The 23,539-nt window shown below is 54.5% G+C and overlaps 1 protein-coding gene across 4 annotated transcripts in view; it reads right to left on the bottom strand.

Moving 5' to 3' along the window:
* Positions 1-410: 410 nt before the first annotated feature.
* The window catches only part of PLA2G6 (phospholipase A2 group VI), a 45,923-nt gene continuing 22,794 nt past the window's right edge, over positions 411-23,539 (bottom strand). For 2 of the 4 annotated variants that reach the window (XM_012741891.2, XM_012741890.3), the window contains exons 5-17: positions 22,536-22,723; positions 19,226-19,322; positions 17,929-18,111; positions 14,702-14,810; positions 13,577-13,741; positions 11,762-11,840; positions 9,824-9,987; positions 8,513-8,663; positions 3,730-3,866; positions 3,176-3,330; positions 2,035-2,202; positions 1,422-1,495; positions 411-1,229 (exon numbers count right to left, since the gene is read on the bottom strand). In XM_012741891.2, coding sequence (XP_012597345.1) covers positions 1,085-1,229; positions 1,422-1,495; positions 2,035-2,202; positions 3,176-3,330; positions 3,730-3,866; positions 8,513-8,663; positions 9,824-9,987; positions 11,762-11,840; positions 13,577-13,741; positions 14,702-14,810; positions 17,929-18,111; positions 19,226-19,322; positions 22,536-22,723 — 1,815 coding nt within the window. In that variant the 3' untranslated portion in view covers positions 411-1,084. The remainder of the gene's footprint in view (positions 1,230-1,421; positions 1,496-2,034; positions 2,203-3,175; positions 3,331-3,729; positions 3,867-8,512; positions 8,664-9,823; positions 9,988-11,761; positions 11,841-13,576; positions 13,742-14,701; positions 14,811-17,928; positions 18,112-19,225; positions 19,323-22,535; positions 22,724-23,539) is intronic. The other 2 variants (XM_012741895.2, XM_012741894.3) reach the window with 1 other exon arrangement.

The raw sequence follows: 23,539 nt of genomic DNA, 5'->3' as shown, positions 1-23,539 counted from the left end.
CAGAGCCCACCCAGCTCCTTCGCATGCAGAGAGGGGGCAGCACAAACTAGAGTCGCACAGACCTGGGGGCAGACCCGGCCTTGCTCACTCGCTGCCTGACTGTGCCCAAGTCCCCTGCCTCTCTGGGTCTCAAATGGGGGCTCACCCTCAGCTCCCATGGCAACGACTGAGACCTCCCTCCCCAGGGCCTGCCTGGGGTACATAGGCCAGGCAGCTGCCTCTGAATACCCTAAGGGCCTGTTTGGGGGACTCTGGAGGAAAGAGGAAGTGCCCCTGCCCCAGGGGGCCCAGGAAACAGAGTCTGAGTGGCCACAAGAAAAGGACAAATCAAGGCTAAAGGTTAAGGCTGAGGGGAGGTTGGGGTGGAGGACAGGGACACTCGCTCCATAGCACGAACGACACAGGTGAACTTGAATCCAAACCGTTTATTTCACAGTTTCAGGGCAGACCTGGAGCCCCACCCCACTCTTAAACCACTTCCATCAGTAAGAATCACTTAACTCCTAGCAGTGACCTTTGAGAGCCCTTGGGGTGGGGCAGCCAGTGTCGAGGGGCAAAGTCAAACGGGCATGCCACTCCTGCGGCCTGGGTTTTCCCTGCGGACGGTGTGGGGGATGCCCTGTTTCTCTAGCCCCAGCCCTAGGGAACAGGGCAGAGGGCAGAAGGGGCGGGCTGCACCCAGGGAACCCCAACAGCCTCACTGGAGGCTGTGGCAGAGGCAGCCCCTGCAGGCCCTCTGGGAGGCCGGGGCTGGGGCTGTGGCAGAGGCAGCCCCTGCAGGCCCTCTGGGAGGCCGGGGCTGGGGCAGGGCAGGGTACCCCAGCACCCTTAGTGTTTGAGCTGTCAGTTGTCCTTCACAGTCAGGGAGAAGGCCAAGGGGGCTCTAGACTTTCTAAGCCTAGAATGACAGAAGGTGCTGGAGGGCGGGGTCAGGGGAGAGAGGCCTTCAGGACCAGCCTTGGGCAGGCAGTCGGTGCCCTCCAGTTCCATCTGTGGATGCAGGGCTGCCTGGGCCCTGGGTCTGCCGAGCGGACAGTCTCCCCAGCAGGGGCTGGGTGGGAGGGTGGGGTGGGGCAGCTGGGGGTCATGGTGACAGCAGCAGCTGGATGAGCTTCTGGAACTCCTCCCGGTGCTCGTAGATGTAGACCTCGGTCTCCCAGAGGGCATTGACCAGCACCGCGTCACTGACCTCGTCCAGCATGATGTCTGTCCCCAGCTGGGGGTTCAACCTGTCCGGGCCAAGGAGGAGCGGGTCACCCTAGGATGCTCAGCTTGAGTGGAGGAAAAGAGCTAGGACTGGGGCGGGCTTGGGACAAGAGCAGCCCCTTGGGGAAAGAGAAAGTCCAGGCCAAAAGCTGGGGGGGGAAGGTCGATGGGTCCCACCAGGCCAGGGTTGGGGCTGGGGCTGGCTGAGCCCTCACCGGAAGTACTGGATGCCGACCATCTCGCACCAGGCCCGGGCCCGGTCCACGGCCCGCCCATCCGGATCTGTACACTGCCAAGAAGCAGCCTCAGTGAGCCTCACCCACACCGAGCACTGCCCCCTTGTCCCAGAGTCCCCACCTGGGGACCCCCAGGTTCTGGTCAGGCTTAGCCACTCAGCAGCAGAGTGACTTCGGGCAAGGCCCCCTCCTGGAGCTGTGTGACTGTCCCAGCTGTGCAATCAGAGGGGCAGGGGTCTCAGCAGAGCCTGTTTGGGGTCGGTGGGGGGTCAGGGGGCAGCAGCTGAGTGGACAGGCCTCCACGTGCTCTCATCGAGGGAGCTTTGTGTGTCTTACGCTCTGGGCTCCTGCACCAGCTTGTTTGCAGAAAGGGATCCACAGCTAAGGCAGTTTGAAAACCCCCCTACAGATGGTCACTGAGGGTCCCTGCCCAGCACTGAGACTCAGGGACTCTTTCCCCCCAGCTGGCTAAAGAGGATGGACAGAGCCCTGTGGTGTCCCCCAACACTAAGGGCCCCACGGGGTGAAGGTGCAGGCATCAACCTGGGCTGCAGACCCCTTGGGCGGCGGCCTGGGGAGGGGCCAAACTCACACAGTCCACCACCATCTTGCCTAGTTCTTTGGCCCCAAAAACAGTCTTGGCCAGTTCCCAGGGGTTGCTGGGACGGAAGACGTCCACACAGGTCACGGGCACCTGTGGGGACCTCCCTGTCCCCAGAGAGACGACAATGGAGAGTTTCTTCACCTTGTTGCCCTGACCCTGTTGGAAAAGGACAGGGCAGTCAGAGGGGACCTTCTGCAGGTGAGGGCACCTGGGGGGGGGGTCAGAGGGAGGCCCAGGGCTGGGCACTGGAGCACATGAGGACAGGGAAAGAGGGCTGTGATGGCAAAAGCACGCCTGGTGCTAAGCCCAGCCCAGCCCCTTGCAGGCCGGGGTCTGGCTGTGGCCTCTGAGCTGCAGCCCTTTCACCAGGAAGAGCTGGTGTGACGTCGTGTGCCATGCTGTGTACCAACACGGCCTGCACATGCACCAGCTATGAGAATGGTCCTGCACAGCCCGTCTGCAGCTGGACTGAGTCAAGGTGGTGGCCAGGGGAGCAAAGGGAGGGAACATTCCTTGGTTTCTGTCATTTGCCAGGTGTTTGTATCATTATCTCATTTAATCCTGCACCCAGTCTGTGGAGAGGGCACTGGTTCCCCCACCTCACAGACGAGGACCCAGAGAAGCTGGGGTGTGAGGAGAGGCTTGCCCGGGCCGCAGGGCAGGGAAGTGGGGCCGAGGCTGGAACCCAGGGCCCTGGCTGCTCCATATCAAGATCTGCTGCCACTTAGCTGGACGACCTTGGGCAAGTCCCTGGTGCTTTGGGTCCCAGGCTCTTCACCCACAATAGGAAGCTGAGACTGGAGGGTGTCCCAGGAGCCCTCCTGTCCCTGACAGTCTTTGCCACCTTCAGGCTGGCCACAGAGTGACACACGTGTGGCATGCATGCTGCTCTCCCCACTAACAGCAGACTGAGTGCAGACTGGGCCTCAGAATCCCTCTCAACACAGAGCTTCAGGCAGACCCGACCAATCACATGGGTTCAAGCGTGAGACAACACTGCTGTTGCGTAACGAATGAATGCATCAGTGACAGCCACCTGCTCTCCTGCGAGTCGACCCCTCGCAAGGTTTGCTGCAACAGGGCGGCTTCAGTGAGCGCTCCTGTCCAGCCGACCTGGGATGGCGCTCACCTTGCGGATTAGGTCCTGGTTGTACTCGTGGATCTCGGTCATGGCGTCCAGTGTGGGGTTGTTGGCCAGCAGCCCGCCATCCAGGAAGCGCCCGTTGGGCCGGAAGTAGGTGGGGGCTGCGCCACTGCTTCGGGCTGCCCGCCACACAAGCTGGTCTGGGGTGGGGGAGGAGGGGGCCCAGCAGCAGAAGGCACAGGTATAAAACCCACGCACTTCAGATCTCAGGGAGTGCGTTGGGGGCCTGGGTGTGGGAAGAGAGGGAGGCCGGGGACTCTTCAGAAGTGGGCCCCACGAGGCCATGCTGTCCGGCCTGGCTGTCCAGGTGGAAGGCAAGGTGCGGCTGAGGACCCCCTGGGGCCTCCTCTAGCCTGGCAGCTCCCCATCCCTAGCAGTGGCAGTGCCCATCCCTGGCAGTGCCCATCCCTAGCCAATAAAGACCACGGCGGTGGGTGGGCTGGTGGTGGGGTGAGGGTGCAACTCTGTGCCTCCCACCCACCACCCTGCAGCCTCTCAGACCAGTTGCTTCCCACGAACGCATCACACATGGTTTTAACCTGCGGGCAGAGTTGGAGGCCTTAGGTTAATGTTCTGGCTGAAACGAGGCTCCCGCACGGATTCTGGAGCATCGTAATTCCGGAAGAGGTGAAGTTCAGCCGGCTGCCGGTCAGACAGTGTCCCTGTCAGCATCACCCTGAGGGAAGCGAGGAAGGGGCACAGCTGAGTCACCCACTCACCCACCTGTCCCTTCGCCTAACATCATGCCCAGGCCCTGGGCAGCAGAATCCCCACTCCCACAGGCCCCCAGGGCCCCCCTCTGCTGCTCCGGATGGGGGGCTTCTCTCCCACAAGCTCCCCCAAATAGCTCTCTCCTGCAGTGTCAGCCCGAGCCAACCGCTGGGGAGCAATAGAGCAATCTCTGTCCAAATTGCCGAGGGGCTTATCCTTACACCCAGGGATGGCACTTCTGGGAATTCATCCTAAGAAGCGGTCACACTGTGGGAGATAGGTGAGCAAGGCCTGGCTGTTAGAGCAGACGACTGGGAAGAACTGAAGTGTCCATCAGCAGCATAGTTGAATGCAGCGTGGCCCACACACCCAGTGGGGTCTGCGTCACCACAGAATGACGGAGGAAGCAAGTGCTCTGTGTGCCAATGGGCATGAATGCCAAGATTATGGTTCCATGGAGAAAGCACAGTTCAGGACTGTGTTCAGTATGCCACCATTTATTTAAAAACAAAAAACCCACACATATCTACTCGCTTGGTCAGAGGGTAATTCTGAAAGGCCTAGGAGTGGCAATGGCAATAGTGAGCTGACTCTGGGGAAGGGAACTGCTTGGTGGCTGCAGCTCTAGGACAGGAGTGGGAGGAGACTTTGCACTGTGTCACCTTTAATGCCTTTTCAATGTTCCACCATGTGAGTCTACACCTCATTAGAGAAGACTCCTACTTACCTTGAGAGACACAGACACCCTTAAATACTGCTGGCACAGCCCCCTGGAACACTAGTATGTATCAACTAAGATTCTTGCAAATGTCCTGGCTCTTTCATCTGAGAATTTCATTTTGGAAAATCTGTACTAAAGGAATAATCTTCACTATAACGAAAGCTTCTTATATAAGACTATTCATCACAATGTAATTTATTATAGTGAAAACCCTAAATGGAACAATAGAAGGGGTAAGAAAACAAGGAAATGTTTTGCAGCCATTCATAACTGTGCTTACAGGCAGTTCAGAGCAACACAGAAATACATCTGTTATATTGAAGAGAAAAATATAAAGGAAAGTGAACAAAAAACTGCATAGAAATAAAAAGGATTAGTTTTCCATTTCTGGGAATACTGTGGGAAGATTATGTGTTATTTTGTTTTGTTTTGTTTTGTTGGTTTTGAGACAGGGTCTTACTCTGTCATCCAGGCTGGAGTGCAATAGCTTGATCATAGGTCATTACAGCCTCAAACTCCTGGGCTCAAGCAATCCTCCCACCTCAGCCTCCTGAGTAGCTAGGACTACAGGTGTTTGCCACCACACCTAATTTGTTTTGTTTTGTTTTGTTTTTAGACAGGGTCTTGCTCTGTCACCTGGGCTAGAGTGCAGTGGCATCATCACCTCTCTGCAACCTCAAATTCCTGGGCTCAAGTGATCTTCCTGCCTCACCCTCCTGAGAAGCTGCGACTACAGGCACATGCCACCACGTGTGGCTAATTTTTTTGTTTTTTGTAGACACTGGATCTTACTCTTGCTCAAGCTGGTCTCAAACTCCTGGCCTCAAGCAGTCCTCCTACCTTGACCTCCCAAAATACTAAGATTATAGGCATGAGTCGCTGTACCCAGCCTAATTATTAAAAAAAAGTTTTGTAAAGGTGGGGTCTCAGTATGTTAACCAGGCTGATCTCAAACTCCTGGGCTCAGGCAATCTTCCCGCCTTGGCCTCCCAAATCGCTGGGATTATAGGGAAGATTATTTGAACAACCCTCTCACTGAAAAAAATTTAAATGCTGAAAAAATATTTTTGAAAACCTTAAAAGCATAGACAATTTGACAAGATAGAAAGGAAACATCAGAGTAAACTCCCCAGGTAAACTGGGGATAAGAAATCAGAGGTAAATGGAACACGGACCCAGCTTTAACCGGGAGGTAGATAGATACCAAACTCAGTAAATGTGAACTTCAGAGTAGATGACCTCACAGGGTGAGGGAGACAGAAGTCAAAGTCCAAGGCCCATCAAAGGAAAGAAGTGTAATGAGAGACCCTCCCCACATTAGGTTGGGACCCCGAAGGGCTACATTCTCAGGATAAAGATGAACCAGAAATAAACCTGTCCCTGGAGGTTGCAAGGAAAGTTGCCTTGACTCTGGACAAAACAGGGAGAAAAAAAATCCCTGAAAACTAACCCTCTTATAAAGTTATAGTCCAAATTCACATCACCTGGGGAAGGTCTCAAACCCTTCATGTCAATAATTTAGTTAAAGTAGTCTTAGACAGTAATGTAGGTAGCTACCTAGAAGAGAAAACACAATCTGGAGGAAGATACTCTCATTTTAGGAGTCAAAGAATGTGCACATATTATTTTCAACACTAAGGAGCAGCATATAGTTTAAAATAAAAGGGCAGGCACACACCATACAATATCATGAATGAGAACCAATGGTGTAAACCAACATAAACAGCAAAACATACCTAAATGGAATGCAGATATTTAAATCCTCAAAGATGATAAAATAGATATATTTACAATGTTTAAAAATATCAAAATAAAATAAAATAAAATAAAATAAAATAAAAATATCAAAGACAAGCTTGATAATATCTTCAGGAGAGAGGAAACTATAAGTAATCACCTAGAAGATATGAAGAAGAATCATAGAACATCTAGACATTTAAAAAAATACAATAACAAAAAAAAAACTCAATGAATAAGCTAAATTAAAAATTAGATAAAGCTAAAGAAAGAATTAGTGAGTTGGAAAACAGGTAAGAAGAAATTATCCAGAATGTAACACAGAGAGAAAAAATGATAGAAAATACAAAAGAAGTTAAAAGGTGGAAGATAGAAAAAGTCTAACGTGTTTAGTTGGATTTATAGAAGGATAGGAGAGAGACAATTAGGCAGAGCCAAGAGTTAAAGAGATGACTCAGGTTTCCTAAACTGAAGAAAGACACTAATCCAAAGATTCATGAAGACCAACATATATCACACAGGATAAATGAGAAGAAATCCATATTTATATATATCATGGTGCAACTGTAGAGCACCAAAAATAAACAAATAAAAGCATCAAGAGTAAAAAAAGACCAATTACCTTCAAAGGAATGAAATGGACTTTGTGAATGCAACAGTAGAAGTTAAAAGATGATAAAATGATATTTTACATATTCTATGAGAGAATCAGCAGGCTGGAATTCTATATCTAACAAGAATAAGAGTGAAATAAAACTATCTTCAAATGATGACAGTGAAATAAACATATTTTCAAACAATTCTGCTGGTAGAGAATTCACTACCAGCAGACTAGAAGAGTGATCATATATGAAAGTTTGAGATGCAAGAAAGAATGCAGAGCAAAGAAGTGATACACACATATACATGTGCCTACATATATACATATATGTATAAACATACCTACACACACGTCCAGTGGTGTCCTGGAGCCACGCATACTGGCTTGCCAGAACCTATTGCTAAATCTTACAGGCTGGTTGTTAAACTGTTGGTGAGACTGAGATTGGCCACAGTGGGAGTATTTGTGCTATGGGAACTGGCAAACACTACAAATCACCACCCCAGCAGTGTTTTACAGCACACCAAGTCATATTAGACAAATCTAAATGAACATCAACTTCAAAAAAAAGAACAATGTCTTTTGAAGCTTAAAAAACAAGACAGATCTAAAATACAGAGAAACAATTACAGATAAGATGAAAGAAGAGATATGGAATTAATGTGTTTAAAAATCCTGATTATCGGCCGGGCGCGGTGGCTCACGCCTGTAATCCTAGCTCTCTGGGAGGCCGAGGCGGGCGGATTGCTCGAGGTCAGGAGTTCGAAACCAGCCTGAGCAAGAGCGAGACCCCGTCTCTACTATAAATAGAAAGAAATTAATTGGCCAACTAATATATATATATATAAAAAAAATATTAGCCGGGCATGGTGGTGCATGCCTGTAGTCCCAGCTACTCGGGAGGCTGAGGCAGAAGGATTGCTTGAGCCCAGGAGTTTGAGGTTGCTGTGAGCTAGGCTGAGGCCACGGCACTCACTCTAGCCTGGGCAACAAAAAAAAAAAAAAAAAAAAAAAATCCTGATTATCTGATGACAGAGTAATGGTATCAATTAAACTCAGGTTCTTATAGTAAGTATACACTAACAAGCCACAGGAATGTGTGCATAAATTTCAAACTATTGGAAAGTAGCATATAATGATATAAACTATTCGAGAAATCCAAAATAAGGCAAGAAAAAGGAAACAGAACAAAACAGGATGGCCTGTGTCATCCCAAATATATGAGGAATGGCTTAATTATATCAACAATTTTGTACTATTTTCCTTAGAGGAAGGGCCCCAAAAGTGTCAAAGCTTGTAAAAGCGAGATCCACTCGGAGCCAGGCCCACCAGGGCACACCCTCCTCTGCTCCCAGCCTGTGCCTGTGACAGCCATGCCCCTGCCCCGCCTCCCTGCAGCCCCTCCCTGCTCCCGTCAAGGGTCAGGGTGCTCCCACCTGCTCTCCAGGTGGGTGGGAAGAGCCACTCTCCTCCCACCCCAAGCTTTACTCAGAGCAGGACAGGGAGCCCTCCGCCCCTACGGACAGCCACTGCGCTCCTGCTGCCGGCTTACTTGGGTTTCTTGACGTCCGTCATCTTCGTGTGCTCCCCAAATTCCCGTTTCAGAAACTCCTCCAGGGGTCCCGATTCGTAGGGTCTTGAGCCACGGAACACCTCATCCTTCATGCGGAAGTACACGCCACGCATGTAGGTCATGGACTTACCTAGGAACAAGGGGTCAGAGGTGGGGAGACAGGAGGGCCACACTCAGGACTCCCGTGGGAAGAGGACACCTTTCACAGAGGGCCTGAGCACAGGCCAGCTGCGGGGACCAGAGGCCAGCAGTTGGCAGGAGGCAGGAGGAAGAGAGAGGTGCACTTCCAAGGGATTAAGCAAGCTTGAACTTCTGGGCCCTTCCTTTGCAACTTCCCATACAGGCAGAAATGCCCCCTCTGCAGCCCGAAGGCTCTGTACCTAATTTCGTAGTCACAATTTTGCATTATTTTTCCTAGAGATGGGCACTGAAAGGGTAAAAGCTCATAAGAGCTAGATCCACCTTGTTTGTCACAGAAAAGAAGGAACAGCCTTGTCCTCTGAGCCTGCAGACAGACAAGGCCAAGGGGCAGGCGGCACCCCCCAGGGAAGAGACACTGCCCGTCTGCCTCGGGGGCCAGGGGTGGGTGTGCCAGCAGAGGGGTGGCTGAAAGGAAGCTTCTGCCATGTGAGAGGTTAACCAGGCATGGCCACCAGTCTGGGTTGCTACGGGAACATGGGGCACAGCCAGCCCAGGCGGCTGCTGAGAGCAGGATCTAGGTTTGGGAGGAGCTTGGAAAAAAATGGACCAGCACCAGGGGCAGGGGACATCGGTCAGGGATGTCGAGTCCAAGGACAAGGCCCACTGTGACGGTGGGGTGTCTGGACCCTGACCCTCCCGAGTGGCATCACACAGCTCAGACAGCTCCACATAGGAGCCGTTGTGCCGCTGGGCTCCCAGCCCTCTGTCCAGAAAGCCAAGTGCCTGTCACATCTGCAAAGCTGCAGTGAAGGAAGGGCATCTGTGGCCTGGGAAGTGCTGGGCTGGCAGCCTAGGGGACTGTGCTCCAGCCGAGCAACCCCTTTTGTTTTACCCCCGACCCACCTGGCTCTTAACTCCCCGTGGGCCAAAGTAAGTGTGTAGACCAGGCCTCTGGGTTCCTGACACTGTGCACTCTGCCCTGCGAGCCCAGCACCCAGCCTTTCTCCTTCCAGCCTGGGGCCCTCCCGGCCCCGCAGCCCTCCCCGCCCCGCAGCCCTCTTCTGGCAAGGCTCTGAAAAGAAACTCGGCTGCTTCCGAAGGCAGGTCTCAACCCTGCGCCCACCCCTGCCACCAAGGGGCTGCCCTCACTGTGCAGAATGGCCAGGGCCAGGATGCCTCCTGTACTGGTCCCTGCCACCCAGTCGAAGAGGTCCTTGGTGGCCACACCCGAGGCCTTCTCAATGGCGATGAGGAGCTGGATGATCACAAGGCCCTTCACGCCCCCTCCGTCCAGGCAGAGCAGGTGGTCGTGGCTGCAGTGGGGAAGCGGCAGGAGAGAGGGGCCCATCACAGCCTGGCACTTTGCATCCACACTCTCTCAGTCCTCGCCCAGGCATCTGCGCCCTGACGGGGTGACCCCAGGAGCTTCCTTGCCATTGGGGTGTGGGGGCAGCAAGGAATAAATGTCTAGTGTTTCGGGAAATGGGAAGTGGGACACAGGGTCAGCCCCACTCTGGACAGGGAGCTCCCTGAGGGCAGAGACCCAATTTTGGTCAGTACCAGGCCTGGCCCAAAGCAGGTGCCTGATAAGAGTCTGTGTGAATTAAACCCGGCTGGGGGAGGAGGGCTGGTACCCCACAGCAGGCCAGGAATGGTGGTGAGGGGGAGTCAGGGCACTCCCCCCATCAGTGTCCCAGACCCCGCTGAGGAAGCCCCTCCCTGTCATCCCTGTGCACATGTTTGAAGGAAAAGAATGAAGCTCAGAGGTCAGGTCATGGGCACAAAGTCACCCAGGTGACAGCTGGACCTGAGTCTGCTGCCTCCTAAGCCACGTGCTCTCCAACATGCTCTGACATGTCTTGCACTTCTGGCCCAGCCCAGGCCCCGAGGTGGCAGAGCATGCCAGGCACCCACCCTCATCAGCTGTGCCCTGGGGGAATGTCTCCATGGTCTCCTCAGCCTGGAACCTTCCTCTGGTCTCCTCTTTCCATCTCAGCTTGAATGTCACTGCCTGAGGGAAGCCTGCCCTGACGTCATCGGGACCCTCCAGCACAGCCTGCCCCGTGCCACCGCTTCCTGGTGCTAGGGCGCTTCCACTCTACTCCTTCTCTGCTCTCTTCCTCCCCCGCAGCGCGCGCACGCACTGATGAACACAGGGGGTGCAGCAGGAGGGAAAGGCAAGAACGCTGATGGGGCAGGTGCACCCCCAGGGCACATATAACGGTGGCCACGGAAATGAGTGGAAAACACCAAGGCGATACCCCAAGGGGCCAAGCAGCCGAGCCCTGCAGCACAGTGTCCTGGCCAGGAGCAGGGCTCATGGGCCATGAGAGGACAGCTTGTCCTGCAGGGGCTGGCACTGGGCGTAGGGCCCAGATAGCCTGTGGTGGCAGAAAGGCTGTGGGTTTGGGAGACCTGAGTGTGGTCACCACTCTGACCCTCACTCTGTGTGACCCTGAGCAAGTCACTTAACCTCTCGGGGGCTCAGGTTCTGTAGGAAGGCTGGTGAGAAAGTGAGAAGTAATGAGGAGCAAGCAAACAGCTTGACGGTGCTGTTAAGGGAGGCGGAGAGAGTGTGGCCGACTGCAAACACACTTGTCCCGGCACCTCTGTGTCGGGTGGCACTGATTCCAGGCAACGGGGACTGTGTCTCAAGGGCAGGACTTGGGCTTCTCTCTGAGCCCCATCACGCAGGCCTGGGTGTACAGTATATACTGTTTGGGAAAGCAGTGGAGGGAGCCGGGGGAAGGAACTGGGAGGGAGCAGCGGGGAGCAGCCACTGAGATCCCTCCAAAGGGGCCCTGGGTGCTTTTCCCCTCCCCAGACCAAGGAGGTCAGGGAGGGGAGCACTGCCACCAGCCAGGCCAGGTCCAAGCTGCACGACCCTATGCTGGTCCCCCAGAGCCCACACCGTGCGGCATTAATGACTGAGCCGTCGTGGGCTCTCAGACCCCGTCCCTGCTGCGAACTGCAGAGCTAGAAGCAGGGCCCTCACAGGCTGTGGTGGGGCAGCGATGAAAGCCCCGAGCCCACCGAGGGCACCAGTGGAGGCTCCGCACAGGCGGCCCACTGCCCCGCTGCACTTACGTGCGCTTCTCGTCCCTTGTGGAGTTTAAGATGAACGCCGGCTTCCGGGCCCGGGAGATGTGCACGAGATCCTGCAGCTCTGCGAGGCACAGGGCAGGGCATGCTGGGGCCGGGTAGGTCCCCACCCTCGGGTGCACCCCTCCCGACTGCCCGTCATTCGCCACCTGCCCCCCGAAGGGCTTCTTGTCCCAGGATGAAGCCGAGCCAGGGCCGCAGGTATCGGGGAGAAATGGGCTGGAGCGGAAAGGGGCGCCCACTGCTCTGGGAAGGGGTCCCCAGCCCACCCAGCCAGTCCCTGGCTCTCCTCAGTGGCTTCCTCCCGAAACCCCGAAGCAGGAGCACTGCTGGGGTCTGCAGTTCACAAAGTGTTTCTCTGTGCGGTAGAGCAGCTGCCGCTGACCGCTGCCCTGGGCCTAGGAATTATGATTCCCAATTCCCAGGTGAGGCTCAGAGAGGTTCTGTGACTTGTCCAGGGTCAGGTAACCAGAAAGGCCAAGTCAGGATGTTCCTCGGGGTTTAACTCCACGAATGATGGCAGATGTCCCAGCCACTTCTGATGGCCCTGGTCCTGACCCCAGGTCTGAAAATCCTCAGTGGCCTCTGGGATTGGCCCACCCGTCCACTCCGTCGGTGTCTCCTCTGTGCCAGGCCACCCCATGTTCACCCAAGCGATCAGCTGCCCCTCCTGACAAGCAGCCCAGCCCAGGTGCCTGGTGTAGCAGTGCATGTGACTGTGACCCGGACGGGCCCTGCCACGGTGCAGGGAGTCAGAAGCAGCACAGCAGGAGGGCGGCTGCAGAGCATCTCCTGCTCCCCAGGGCAGGAGGCCGCAGAGTGGGCGGGGGAAGCAGGGGAGCAGCCAGGAGAGGCGGTGGACAGAGTGCCAGGCAGAGGGTGTGGGGAAGGGCACACATGCTGGGCTCGCAGCCGGGAAAGGACAAGACGGAAGCAGAGCTATGGCTAACATGGACATGGTGGGGCTCTGCCACCTCTCTAGGCCGAGGGCGTTACCCATCTGATGCCGCGCACCAGGCCCACCATCCAGCCTGGCTCGGGTGGGTGGCTGCCTGTGAATTGAGAGACAGAGGTGGGAGATGGAGGGGGCAGCTCCGGGGAGGGGAGCCAGAGGTGGAGCCGGAAGGACTAACTGTAGCTGCCTGTCCTGGGCTCTCGAGGCCGGAGGTGCTGTTGTCTGCTTCCTTAATGGTTACAATAAAAGTCTGGCTTGCCAAAGACTGGTTCCTGGCTGCCCTCTCTTCAGGTGACGCCCCCCAAACACTTGAGGTCCCTGGATGGGCCAGTACACAGAAAGCCCAGAAAAGGGTCCCCATCATCTCCTCCGGGTATTTCCCTGGGCACCAACGATGCACCAGGGTAGATGCTGGTAGACTGGTCATGTTCCAAGTCTGAAAGCCACCATCAGGGCCAGGAAGGGGGCACGCAGGTCTCAGGCCTGACTGAGGGTCAGATAGCATGACAGAGGTGAAGCCAGAGGGCCTGGGAATCCAGCCCCCAACAGACCTCCTTGCTGCCCACGCTGAGCACCCAGGAGGCAAGGAGGTGCCCACCTCACGGGCGCACTGGAAATGCCCAGGCCTGAGACCGAGTCCGGGGCATCCTCTCAGGGGCAATGGACGTGGGATATCTGTCGGGAGCCCAGACCTCCGGGATCTACGGGTTGCCAGCTGCCAACCCCATCCCTCTTGCTTCCTCCGATGACCTCCACTCTGGGCCCTGCCACTTTCCCATGGGGACTGCTCTGATCCCAGGGACTGGCAGCCAGCGGGAGGAGGGTGTGGGAGGGGAGAGGCCTACCTAGGTTGTTTAAGCTGATCGGCGGGGGCTGAGCTCTTTCCAGGGAGAGGACAGGGTGAGATGACGCTGTAGAGCCCTGCTCCGTGGGGACCCCTGGTACGTGTGGGAAGCGGTACTCTGCCCCCACGGTTCTCAGCAGAGTCAAGAGTGCCTTCCTGGTGACGACTTGTCATAGTTTGGAGAAGGGGAGATGGGTACAGGATCAGAAATGGTGGCAATATGCAACGGAGAGGCCCTTCCTTTCCACACTTGGTCCCCTGTCCCATCTACCAGGCTACCTGGGTGTGTGAGGACCTGGGGAGGCCCCAGAGGCCCCAGCCCAACCTAAAAGGTTTGCTGACTCTAGCCTGTTACATTCCAAGCAGCTTCCTGGAGCCAGAGAAGGTGCTAGGGTTGGCCACGGGACGGGGGGGGGGGTGTCAGTGTCACCCTGCCTGATGACTGGGGGACTCCCCTCCTTCCACTCCAGCCAAGGAAGCAGGGCCCCCACCACCACATTCAGCGATTCTCAAAAATGCTGGGTGGATATTTCCATGCAGGGTTCGAAAGGGACTAACCAGCCAGCCAGGGGCGCTTACCCCCACTTGACAGATGGGGTAAGTGACAAGCATGCTGCGAGGAGCAGTGCGTGCACACACATGCATACAAGCACACACTCGTACTATCACACCCACAGTAACCCCCACAGCTCCTGAAGCCCTCCAGAGAGGCTCCAGACTTCTTTGAGGAGGGTCCGCTTTGCCCAGCTCTTAAGCGGGGGTCACTGGGTGAGTGCACAGCGCATGCACATGTGCTTGTGTGTCCAGGGCACGCACGGGGCTTGTGCGGTGCAGCATGTGCAGTGACCACATGATTGTTCTCGAGAGGTGGGGCAGAGGCTGCTAGGAAGAGGACGCTAATGAGGCAAGTCCCTCGGTGGGCCCACACCTACTACCCAGGGCCCCTGCTCTTAGAGAAAGGACGCTCCCTCTCTGAGTGCCAGGTGCTCCTGGCCACTCTTAGTGCGGCGCAGGCAGGGGCGGGTCAGCACAGGACGCTGGCACCTGATGGCTGGAACTTCCCTCCTCCTCAGCTCCTGCGCCCACCCCACCCCACCTGAGTGGCCCCAGAGTGCAGAGCACATACGTTTGTTGATCTTGGAGGCTATGGATGTAGGAGTCTCCCCAAAGTCATTCGGGGTGTCCACCTCTGCCCCAAACACAATGAGGGCCTTGATCATCTCCACGTTGTCTTTCTGTTGGGGAAGATATGCAATAGCTCAGGGAAATGAGGAGAAAAAGGACCCCTGCTTCCTCCCCCTATCCATCCACTAGCTTTAGGCCCTCCTGAGCCCCACCCCAGCCCAAAGTCTGTGATTTGAAGGCTGCTGCCCTGACAAAGGGGCTAAAAGCATCCCCACATAAGGGTTTAAGAACCCACTAGAAACTGCAGATGACTCGCCCCAGCTCCGCCAGCTCCTCCTCAAAGGAAGCAGTGCATCTACGACCCCAACTCAGGAACCATGGGGACACGGAAGGCCAGCTGCTGATGGCTTTCTGGAGTAGCAGGGAGCGGGTGAGTGAGGGCAGGGCTGTCTTGCCCACCCAGTCCAGGTGCCATCTCTGAGGAGGTAACCGAGAATGCATCCCCCGTGTCAGCCTTCAAGTGAGCTCCTCTCCACGGGGCATCCTGCATTGAAACACCTGGAGGCCGGGCAGGGACACAGGCCATGGCACGGGTTCCCAGGACAAACCAATGGACTACCTGCCTGGAAACCTGAGCCCTGCTCTTGTCACCTCCCTCTTCGTGAGGCCTGATTTCCCTGCCCAGAGGATGAAGTGGTGTGTCTAGAATGTGGTTGTCCAGACAGTTCTTCATGTTCCATTACGCACCGGTAAATATGCATGTTTCCATCACTAGTTATGTATTTCTTTTTTGGTTACCTTTTACGGTTGGCACTGGATTACCAATTATGTTATTACCACTTACGGCAATAACAGGATATAACATTTCCTTCAAAATAAATGTAAGTAAGTTTAAAAGCAAGCCGCCTTAAAGAAGTGATGAAGTACATAATTGTAAAGGGGGTTGATGAATATGGCAAAGACCCAAGTATGGCAAATAATGAACCACACCAGCACTTCTCAAAGTGAGATTTGTGGACCCCTGTGAATGCATGAGACCCTTTCAGAGGTCCCGGAGGTTAAAACTGTTTTCATTAAAATGCCGAGGTGCCACGTGCCTTTTGCACCATGTTGACATTTGCACTGATGGCATGAAAACATGGCAGATAAAACTGCTGGTGCCACAGCACCAAAATCACAGTCGCCATGCTTTTCTTCACACGCAGGCCCTCACAGTATTAAAACAAAACACAAAGCCATTTTCACTTAAGAACGCCCCTGATGAAGCAGAAAGAAGTAAAATCGGACACCTGTGTATTTCGTAGCATAAGATGGAGAGTGCGCCCAACGCATTTCTGGGGCGCACCAAAGTGTGATGGTTATCTCAAGGGAAAGCACTTGTACGACTGAATTGCCAGCCAAAGCAAGTGCTTTTTTCATGAACACCATTTTTTTTTGAGACAGTCTCCCTCTGTCACCCTGGCTAGAGGACAGTGGCATCATTACAGCTCACAGCAACCTCAAACTCCTGGGCTCAAGCGATCCTCCTGCCTCAGCCTCCTGAGTAGCTGGAACTAAAGGCATATACCACATCACCCGGGGAATTTTTCTATTTTTAGTAGACAGGGTCAGCTCAGGCTGGTCACAAACTCCTGACCTCAAGCAATCCTCCCGCCTTGGCCTCCCAGAGTGCTGGGATTATAGACGTGAGCCACCGTGCCCGGCCCATGAACACCATTTTTACTTGAAAGGATGACAGTCTATGATCATTCAGCCTTGGGTATTTAGGAGATATTTTCTCAAAAATGAATGCAGTGAGCCTGTTGCTTCAAGAAAAACAGCTGACAGTATTCTTTGCCAATGATAAAATTCAAGCTTTCAAGTAAAACCTGGAATTTTATAAAACTTGTATATACCACGGTGGGCTTGACAGCTTCCCCAAATTTAAAGACTTTTCTGATGATATTGATGGTGATATTAATAAAGGTGGGCTTTTGCTATTGTATAATAGAATGCGGCAACATTTGGAAGCTATGTAAACTCAAGTGAACCAATATTTTCCAAGGATGACACAAAAGCATGCATGGGTAAAAGATCCACACAAAGTATAAGAGACAACACTGAATTTTAAAGAATGGAGTATGAAAATTCACAAAGATGGTTTCAGAGTACCCAGTGCAAGCTACCTGTCAGAAACTACGACTTGTCAAGTTTTGGTGTAATAATCCATGGGTTTTCTATAAAGCCATCATTACATGTTCTATGCATGCAAACAAACATTCACACGTGCCCCATTAATATATAAATTATTATATATCAATAAATGAGAAAAAAAGAATATCAAGGGACAAAACAGACTAAAAATGTGACAATAGCTGAACTGGCTCATTCCAAGGACCCATTCAGTGCTAAAAATGTCCATGGCTTTGACCTTTGGTATATAACAGGGTATCTTTGAATTTGTCCTGAATCTACTTCTTTTAGAGTCCCAGAGGTCTCTCTCTCTCTATTACTCTGAGACTTGCTAAACAGACTGTGTACATATGGTATTGCTATAGATACACACACACGTGTGCACACACATATCCATGACACAATAACGTCCCCCTCCCCTAGGTTTAGTATGTTCACACTATAGCAGTCTAATCAGATTGCTGGGGCTTTAAGGGCAGCAACTACACGTGTAGTAAAGCAACAAACGTGAGCAGCACCTCCCATGGGCTACCCAGCTGTGTACGCAGGCCCTGCCTTCCCGGGGAGGTGACGACAACATGCAGATGAAGATTTCCTCTAGTGCTGACAGGAACACTCACATCTGCAGGACGCTTACTGTGTGCCAGGCACGGCGTGTGTCATGAAGACATTCTGGTTAGCGACCAGGGGCCTACCACTTAGTCCTCCCAACAACTCAGGGAGGTATCCACACTGCCACCTTCCAGATGGGGACATCAGAGCTGACAGAGGTGACATGGCTTGCCCAGGGCCACAGTCCATAGCCAGACCTGTACTTTTTCCCTCTCACACCACACGTGTCAAATTAGGGGAGGAGGACAGAAGGAAAAGGGCGGAGGGAGGCGTTATTTCCAGCTGAGAGTGAGACGTGGAGGGCTTCCTGAGGGAGGAGGCAGGGTCTGCCTGAGCCTGGGAAGGGAGATGATTCCGAGGACTGAGGAAGGGAGGTGTGCTCCAGCTCTGACAGTCCCGCATCCCTGGCGGGCCCCGCAGGGGACGCGTGGGGCGCAGGCTCACCGACATGGCCAGGTGCAGCGGGGTGTTCCCGTTCTCGCCGCGGGCGTCGGCGTTGGCCCCGTAGGTCAGCAGCACCATGACGCAGTCGAAGCGGTTGCGCATCACCGCCACGTGCAGGGCGGTGTTCCCCGCCGAGCTGGTGCAGTTCACGTCGCAGCCCCGTTTCAGCAGCATGCGGGCCATCTGCGGGAGACAGGCACTCAGAGACAGCCGTGGCCTGTGGCACCTGGGCACTGCCACTTCCTCCCTGAGAGGCCTGCAGGCATTGAGCTGCAGCAACAGGAAGGGTCTTGGGGCAGGCCCCAGTTCGGGGAGGCCCTGCACACTGGCTCCCACACCATCAGCATGCCAGGAACTAAGGGACGAAAAGCTAAAGATGTGCCAGCTGTTTTAAGAGGCTTCTGGTCCTTTCCTCGAGTTAACGGGACCCCATCCCTCCTTGCAAAGGCTCCTCTGGGCCCTGTTCCAGAAGTGCCCACACCCTGCATCCCTCCCTGGGACCCTGCAAAAGTGTCACCCCTCCCTGGGCCTTGGCAACCCACATCCCTGTTCACCCAGCAGCCTGGGGAGTCTGGACACCCCTGCGCCCAGAGCCTAGCCCCACTCGGCCCAGCTGTCCACGCTTAGACAGGTCACTACAGCCCTGGCACTTCAGGTTTCTCTTCTGTGGAAATGGGAATGCACAAACTGTGGTGACAATGAATGACAGGACACACAGGAGAGGGCCTGACTTGGTGTCCAGCTCCTGGAACACAGAGGTACCCCCGAGGCTGGTAGTCCCCTCCCTCCTGGCCCACCCCACACGTTTGGGGAGCGGCACGACCTCTGGGCATCCAGGGCCCTGCCAAGCTGTGTTTCCTGTGATGGGGTCAGAGGCCCCGTCCTCCCAGGGGGCAGGGTGTGGCTTAGGGAGAGACCCAGAGGAGACGCCCAGCCAGGCTCTGTGGGAGCACTGGACCCATCCCCACCACCATCATCCCCGTCATCATTGTCATCACACACCTTTACAATTTGTGCAGGACTTTTTCATTCACTACCTCGCTGACTTCACAACACTTCCAAAGGCCAGAAGGTCCCCGATTCACAGATGAAGAAATCAAGGCACAGAGGGGACATCGCCACCCAGCCCGTGCGCAGCTGAGCAATGCCAGGATCTCAGGTCCCTGTGGACTTATCTGCCCTGGGCCCACTGTGAGATCAGCCCCCAGCTGCCCTCCTCAGAGCCCTCTCAGGAACCTCCTTCCTATAGGCACCGAGGACCCAAGGGCTCGGGGACCCCGCCCCACCCCCACCCTACCTCTGCGTTCTTAGCCCAGTGGAGGGGGCTGGCTCCGTAGCGAGGGTCTTTACTGTGGATCTGGCTGCTGTCCATGCTGATGATCATCTCAGCACACCTGGGGAGAGAGGTGCCAGTGAGGAGTGATGGGGTCACCTGGCGCTGGATGAGGCCATGACGCGGGGCTTCCTCTACTGGCTAGGGGGAGCTTCGCCTGCAAACCAACATTGCAGCAAATCCAGCAGCATGCACACCATGGAATGTCACGGGTGTACTGAGTCCCTCAGGACACATCTAACCCCCTCCTCCAGGAAGCCTTCTTGGTGACTGCAACCAGCAACAATCACTCTCCCTGTATCGGCTTTAGAGTTGGACAGGCTTGAAGTCAAGCCCCTACTTCCTCACTGGTAACCTCTGGAAGCTGAGCCCATCTGCAACACAGGGATGGTGCTAACGGGACTGGCCTGGGATTAAAGGAGACAAGGCATTGAGAGCCTAGGTCTGTGCCTGGCACACCCCCTCCCGCCTCCCCATCCCGTCAGCACTGTTGGTGTTTCACGTGGTGACCCACATCCTGGAGGTGGCAGCGCAGCAGAATGGTTAGCACTGCAACTGCCATCTACTCCCCAGGACAGAAACGAAGGCCAGAAAGCAGGGACATGACCGGCCATCTGCAGCCCGTGTGCACAGCGGCACTAGTCACAACCAGCCAGGAGCCTACCGGTGAGACAAACGAAAGGATAAAAAAATGTGGGAAATATTCTTCTGCCTTAAAAAGAAAGGAAATTCTGATACGATCAGACACAAAGCGCAAATGCTGTCTGACTGCACTTTACGAGGCATGTGGACTAGGCGCGCTCAGACACGCAGAGCAGACCAGAGCTGCCCGTGGGCTGCGGGAAGGGGAGGATTGGGCGGGTTGTTAACAGTTACGGAGTTTCTGTTCAGGGTAATAACAAAATTTTAGAAATAGTGATGGCTGTACAATATTGTGAATGTAATTAATACCACTGAATTGTACACTTAAAAAATGGTTAAAATATAACAAAATACCATAGAATAAAAAAAAATGGTTAAAATGGCAAATTTTGCTATATATATTTTACCACAATTTTTAAATCAACATAATATACCCAAATTATTGATACTTATAATTGTACACTTTAAATAGGTACATTGTATGGCATGTGAATTATCTCTCAATAAAGCTGTTTATAAAAAAAAGAAGAGTGCAGGTACTAGGGACAGCCCTTGAGTGTGTCATTCCCAGCTCTGACACTTACTGACTGCCTGATTTTATCTAAATTGCTTAATCTCTCTACACCTTGGTTTCCTCATCATTAAAAGGGGATAAAACAGCCTCCTTGGGTTGCTGCGAAACAGCCTGTATAAAGGCTGATTACAGTGGCTGCCGCAGCGGCACTGGACAGTGCCCACCTGTCACTGTGGGTGTGATGCCACCTATGCGCCTCATCCTCACCCCTCTGCAGCCCAAGGCACTGGGCCAACTCCCTCCCTGGGCACTCTGGGGCCTCTCAGTGTCCACTGAGAGAAAGCCGCGGTGGCCCCAGCTGGTCTCCATGCTGGGCTCCGGCTCTGCTCCCCGAAGCCTGCCCTGAACCCCCACTGAACCCCACCGCCTGAGCGCCTTCTCTGAGTCCCAGGTGCAGCCCCTGCACGGCTTCTGGCTCAGCCCCCATCCCTCAGTCTGGGATCACAGGCCCCCCTCCCTGGCCGGCGCAATCATCCAAGAGTCCCAGGCATGAATCCGACTCGGTGTAAAAGTCAGTTGAGTCAGGAAAATGGCGGGGGTGGGGGTGTGAGTCTGGCCTGCGCAATTCTCAGAGCAGGGCTGTGCTGCTGTCCCATGGAAAAGGGATCTCCCTGCCGGGGCCCACCCCAGGTAGGAACCGCTCCCTCTGTCTTCTGTGCAAAGACTATTGTGTGATCAGACACCAGGCCCAGCCAGCACGGCCTGTGTGGGGGCAAAGAGGGAACAGTGGGGCTGAGGGTGTCTGAGGAGGGAGCAAACTGGGCGGTTACCAGGCTCTTGCTCAGCAAGGCGTAGGGTGGCTGGAGCCAAGCCAGAGTGGGGCCATGAGCCAGCCCTTTGGGTACAGCAGAGCATCACCGTCACTTTATGTTCACTCAGGTGCTACCAGGTAAGCTGACTACCAGGGGCTGGCGTTTTCTCTAGCCACTTGGTCCAGTCTCTCTGACAGTGCTAGTTCATTCAGGCTGTGCTCGGGAGAATCAAGAAAAGGAGGGTTTGTCTAGGCTTGGCCCAGACCCTAGAGAGGTAGCAATGCCTCGTGGGGACCAGCAAGGCGGGTACAGCACAAGACAAAGGGAAACCAAACGGGTAGACAAAAGTGCCACCGTCTGCACCCTCTCCCCGCCTGTCCACCACTGTGCTGTGAGGTGCTGGGTGACCTCAGTGTTTCGTCCTGGAGCTGCCTGGGTCAGGGCTCACGGCTCATTCACTTCAGCCAGGCCAGCGCTTAGCACCGTGCCCGGGATCGAGGGACTGAGCAGCTCATTCATTCATTCTAGATATTGTTCCTGCGGGGGAGTATTTTGAGATATTCATCTCTTCTATCCCACTTCTCCCCACGCCCACCACACACACACACACACACACGCACACACACACACGCACACGCGCACACATGGAGAAGGATTTTCTTGAGACCAGGGTTTCCCAGGTCTGGGGAACGGGAAAAAATGAGATAGTGACCTAAAGCTCCCAAGACACGACCTACAGCTGCCTCCCAGCAGTGCCACCAGGCAGGAAGCAAGGAGGCACCCAGGTGGACAGAGCCCTCAGCCACCCTGCCATGCATTCCCTGGCTTCAAGCCGGGCACAGAGGAACCCAAGAGCACAGCAGTCACAAAGGGGCTGCTCAGATGAAGTGACAGGCTGGGATGGAAGGGGACCCAGGTTGGGTGGGCCCCTCTAAGCCTTAGGTCACATCAGACTCCATAACTGAAGTGCTAGCTGCGGGGGTTGGAAAGGAGGACCCCAAGAAGGACTAAGAATGGTTTTCTCCAGTTTGTAGAGGGAGGTTCATGGTCATAAATTAAGGTGCGTTATAGAAAAATCTAGAAAGTTCTATTCCTTGCACAGCTGAGTTGTGAACTGAGATTCCCACCCACAACACAACGATCGAGTACTTTCTTCACGGCAGGCCAGCCCTAAGGAGGCTTGTGGACCCAGGGCCTCGGCTCTGCGGCTGGGTGTGCTCAGGCGTGTGGAGGACACGCTCTCCTGAGGACACCGGATGCAGAGCTGGCGGCCCGCAGGCCGGCGGGGGGCGGGGCGGAGTCTTACCCCTTCTGGGAGAACTTCATGGCCGAGTGGATGGGGTAGCCGCCGGGCCCCATGACGTTGCAGCGGGCGTTGCACAGCAGCAGCACGCGGACCATCTCCGGCTTGCCCAGCTGGCAGGCCAGGTGCAGCGGGGTCAGGCCCTGGTTATTCACCTGGTTCAGGCCGGCCGACGCGTTCTTCCCTAGGAGCTGACGGCATGGCGTCGGGGTGGGCGGGAGCCCGACGGGGGGGCCTCCTGCGTGTTCCCACCCTAAGACCCACTGGACTATCCCTCTCTGGGAACAAAAGGGGAAGGGAAGTTGGCTCCATAAAAACAAAGAGAAGCAACAGGAAAAGCAGGTGGCAGGGTCTGCGCGGCGCTGCGCTGGTGCTCAGTGAGTCTCAGTGACGGTGAGTTCGACAGTGAGTGTGGAATTCCCTTCCCCGGGAGCAAGAAGCATAAGACACGAATCCACAGTTTTGGGAATAACATAGTTCCATTCTGATGCCAAGGCAGAGAGAAGGACATAATCTTTAGAAGAATCTTTTGATTCTAGACAATAAAATAGAAACCCGAATCCTGCCTTTTCCTTTCAACCTAATATATAAAGTAGCTTTTAAATGGCATCGCTCCATCTACTTGTCCACAATTCTTTAGAAAATCTTCCACCCAGGTATTCAAAAAATTTTAGGCACACATGTCTACAGGAGGTGGAGAGAGTTTGGTTTGGTTTGGTTTGAGTTCCCGTAAAGGAGACCCTCCAGGCAGGGGTCTGGCTCACAGGGGGTGCCAGGAAAAGCAGAACTAGTTTAGTTTGTGTAACTGACTGGAACTGGGCCTTGAGTTTAGTTTGCTGGGTTGGAGGACTTCCCTGGGGTTGTCAAGCAAAGAGGCCAAGGATGTGTTCCCTCGACAGGCAGCAGGAGGGAAGAGCCAGGGAGGGGTGTGCACGCTCCACGTAGGAGCTCAGGCCTCAAGGACCAAGGGGGAACAGTGAGAGGCCCAGGAGTGACAGCTGAGCCCA

The sequence above is a fragment of the Microcebus murinus genome, chromosome 10 (genome assembly GCF_040939455.1).
Source record: "Microcebus murinus isolate Inina chromosome 10, M.murinus_Inina_mat1.0, whole genome shotgun sequence".
Classification (NCBI taxonomy): domain Eukaryota; kingdom Metazoa; phylum Chordata; class Mammalia; order Primates; family Cheirogaleidae; genus Microcebus; species Microcebus murinus.
The sequence above is the reverse complement of the archived record's forward strand: the minus strand, read 5'-3'. Positions and strand labels throughout refer to the sequence as shown.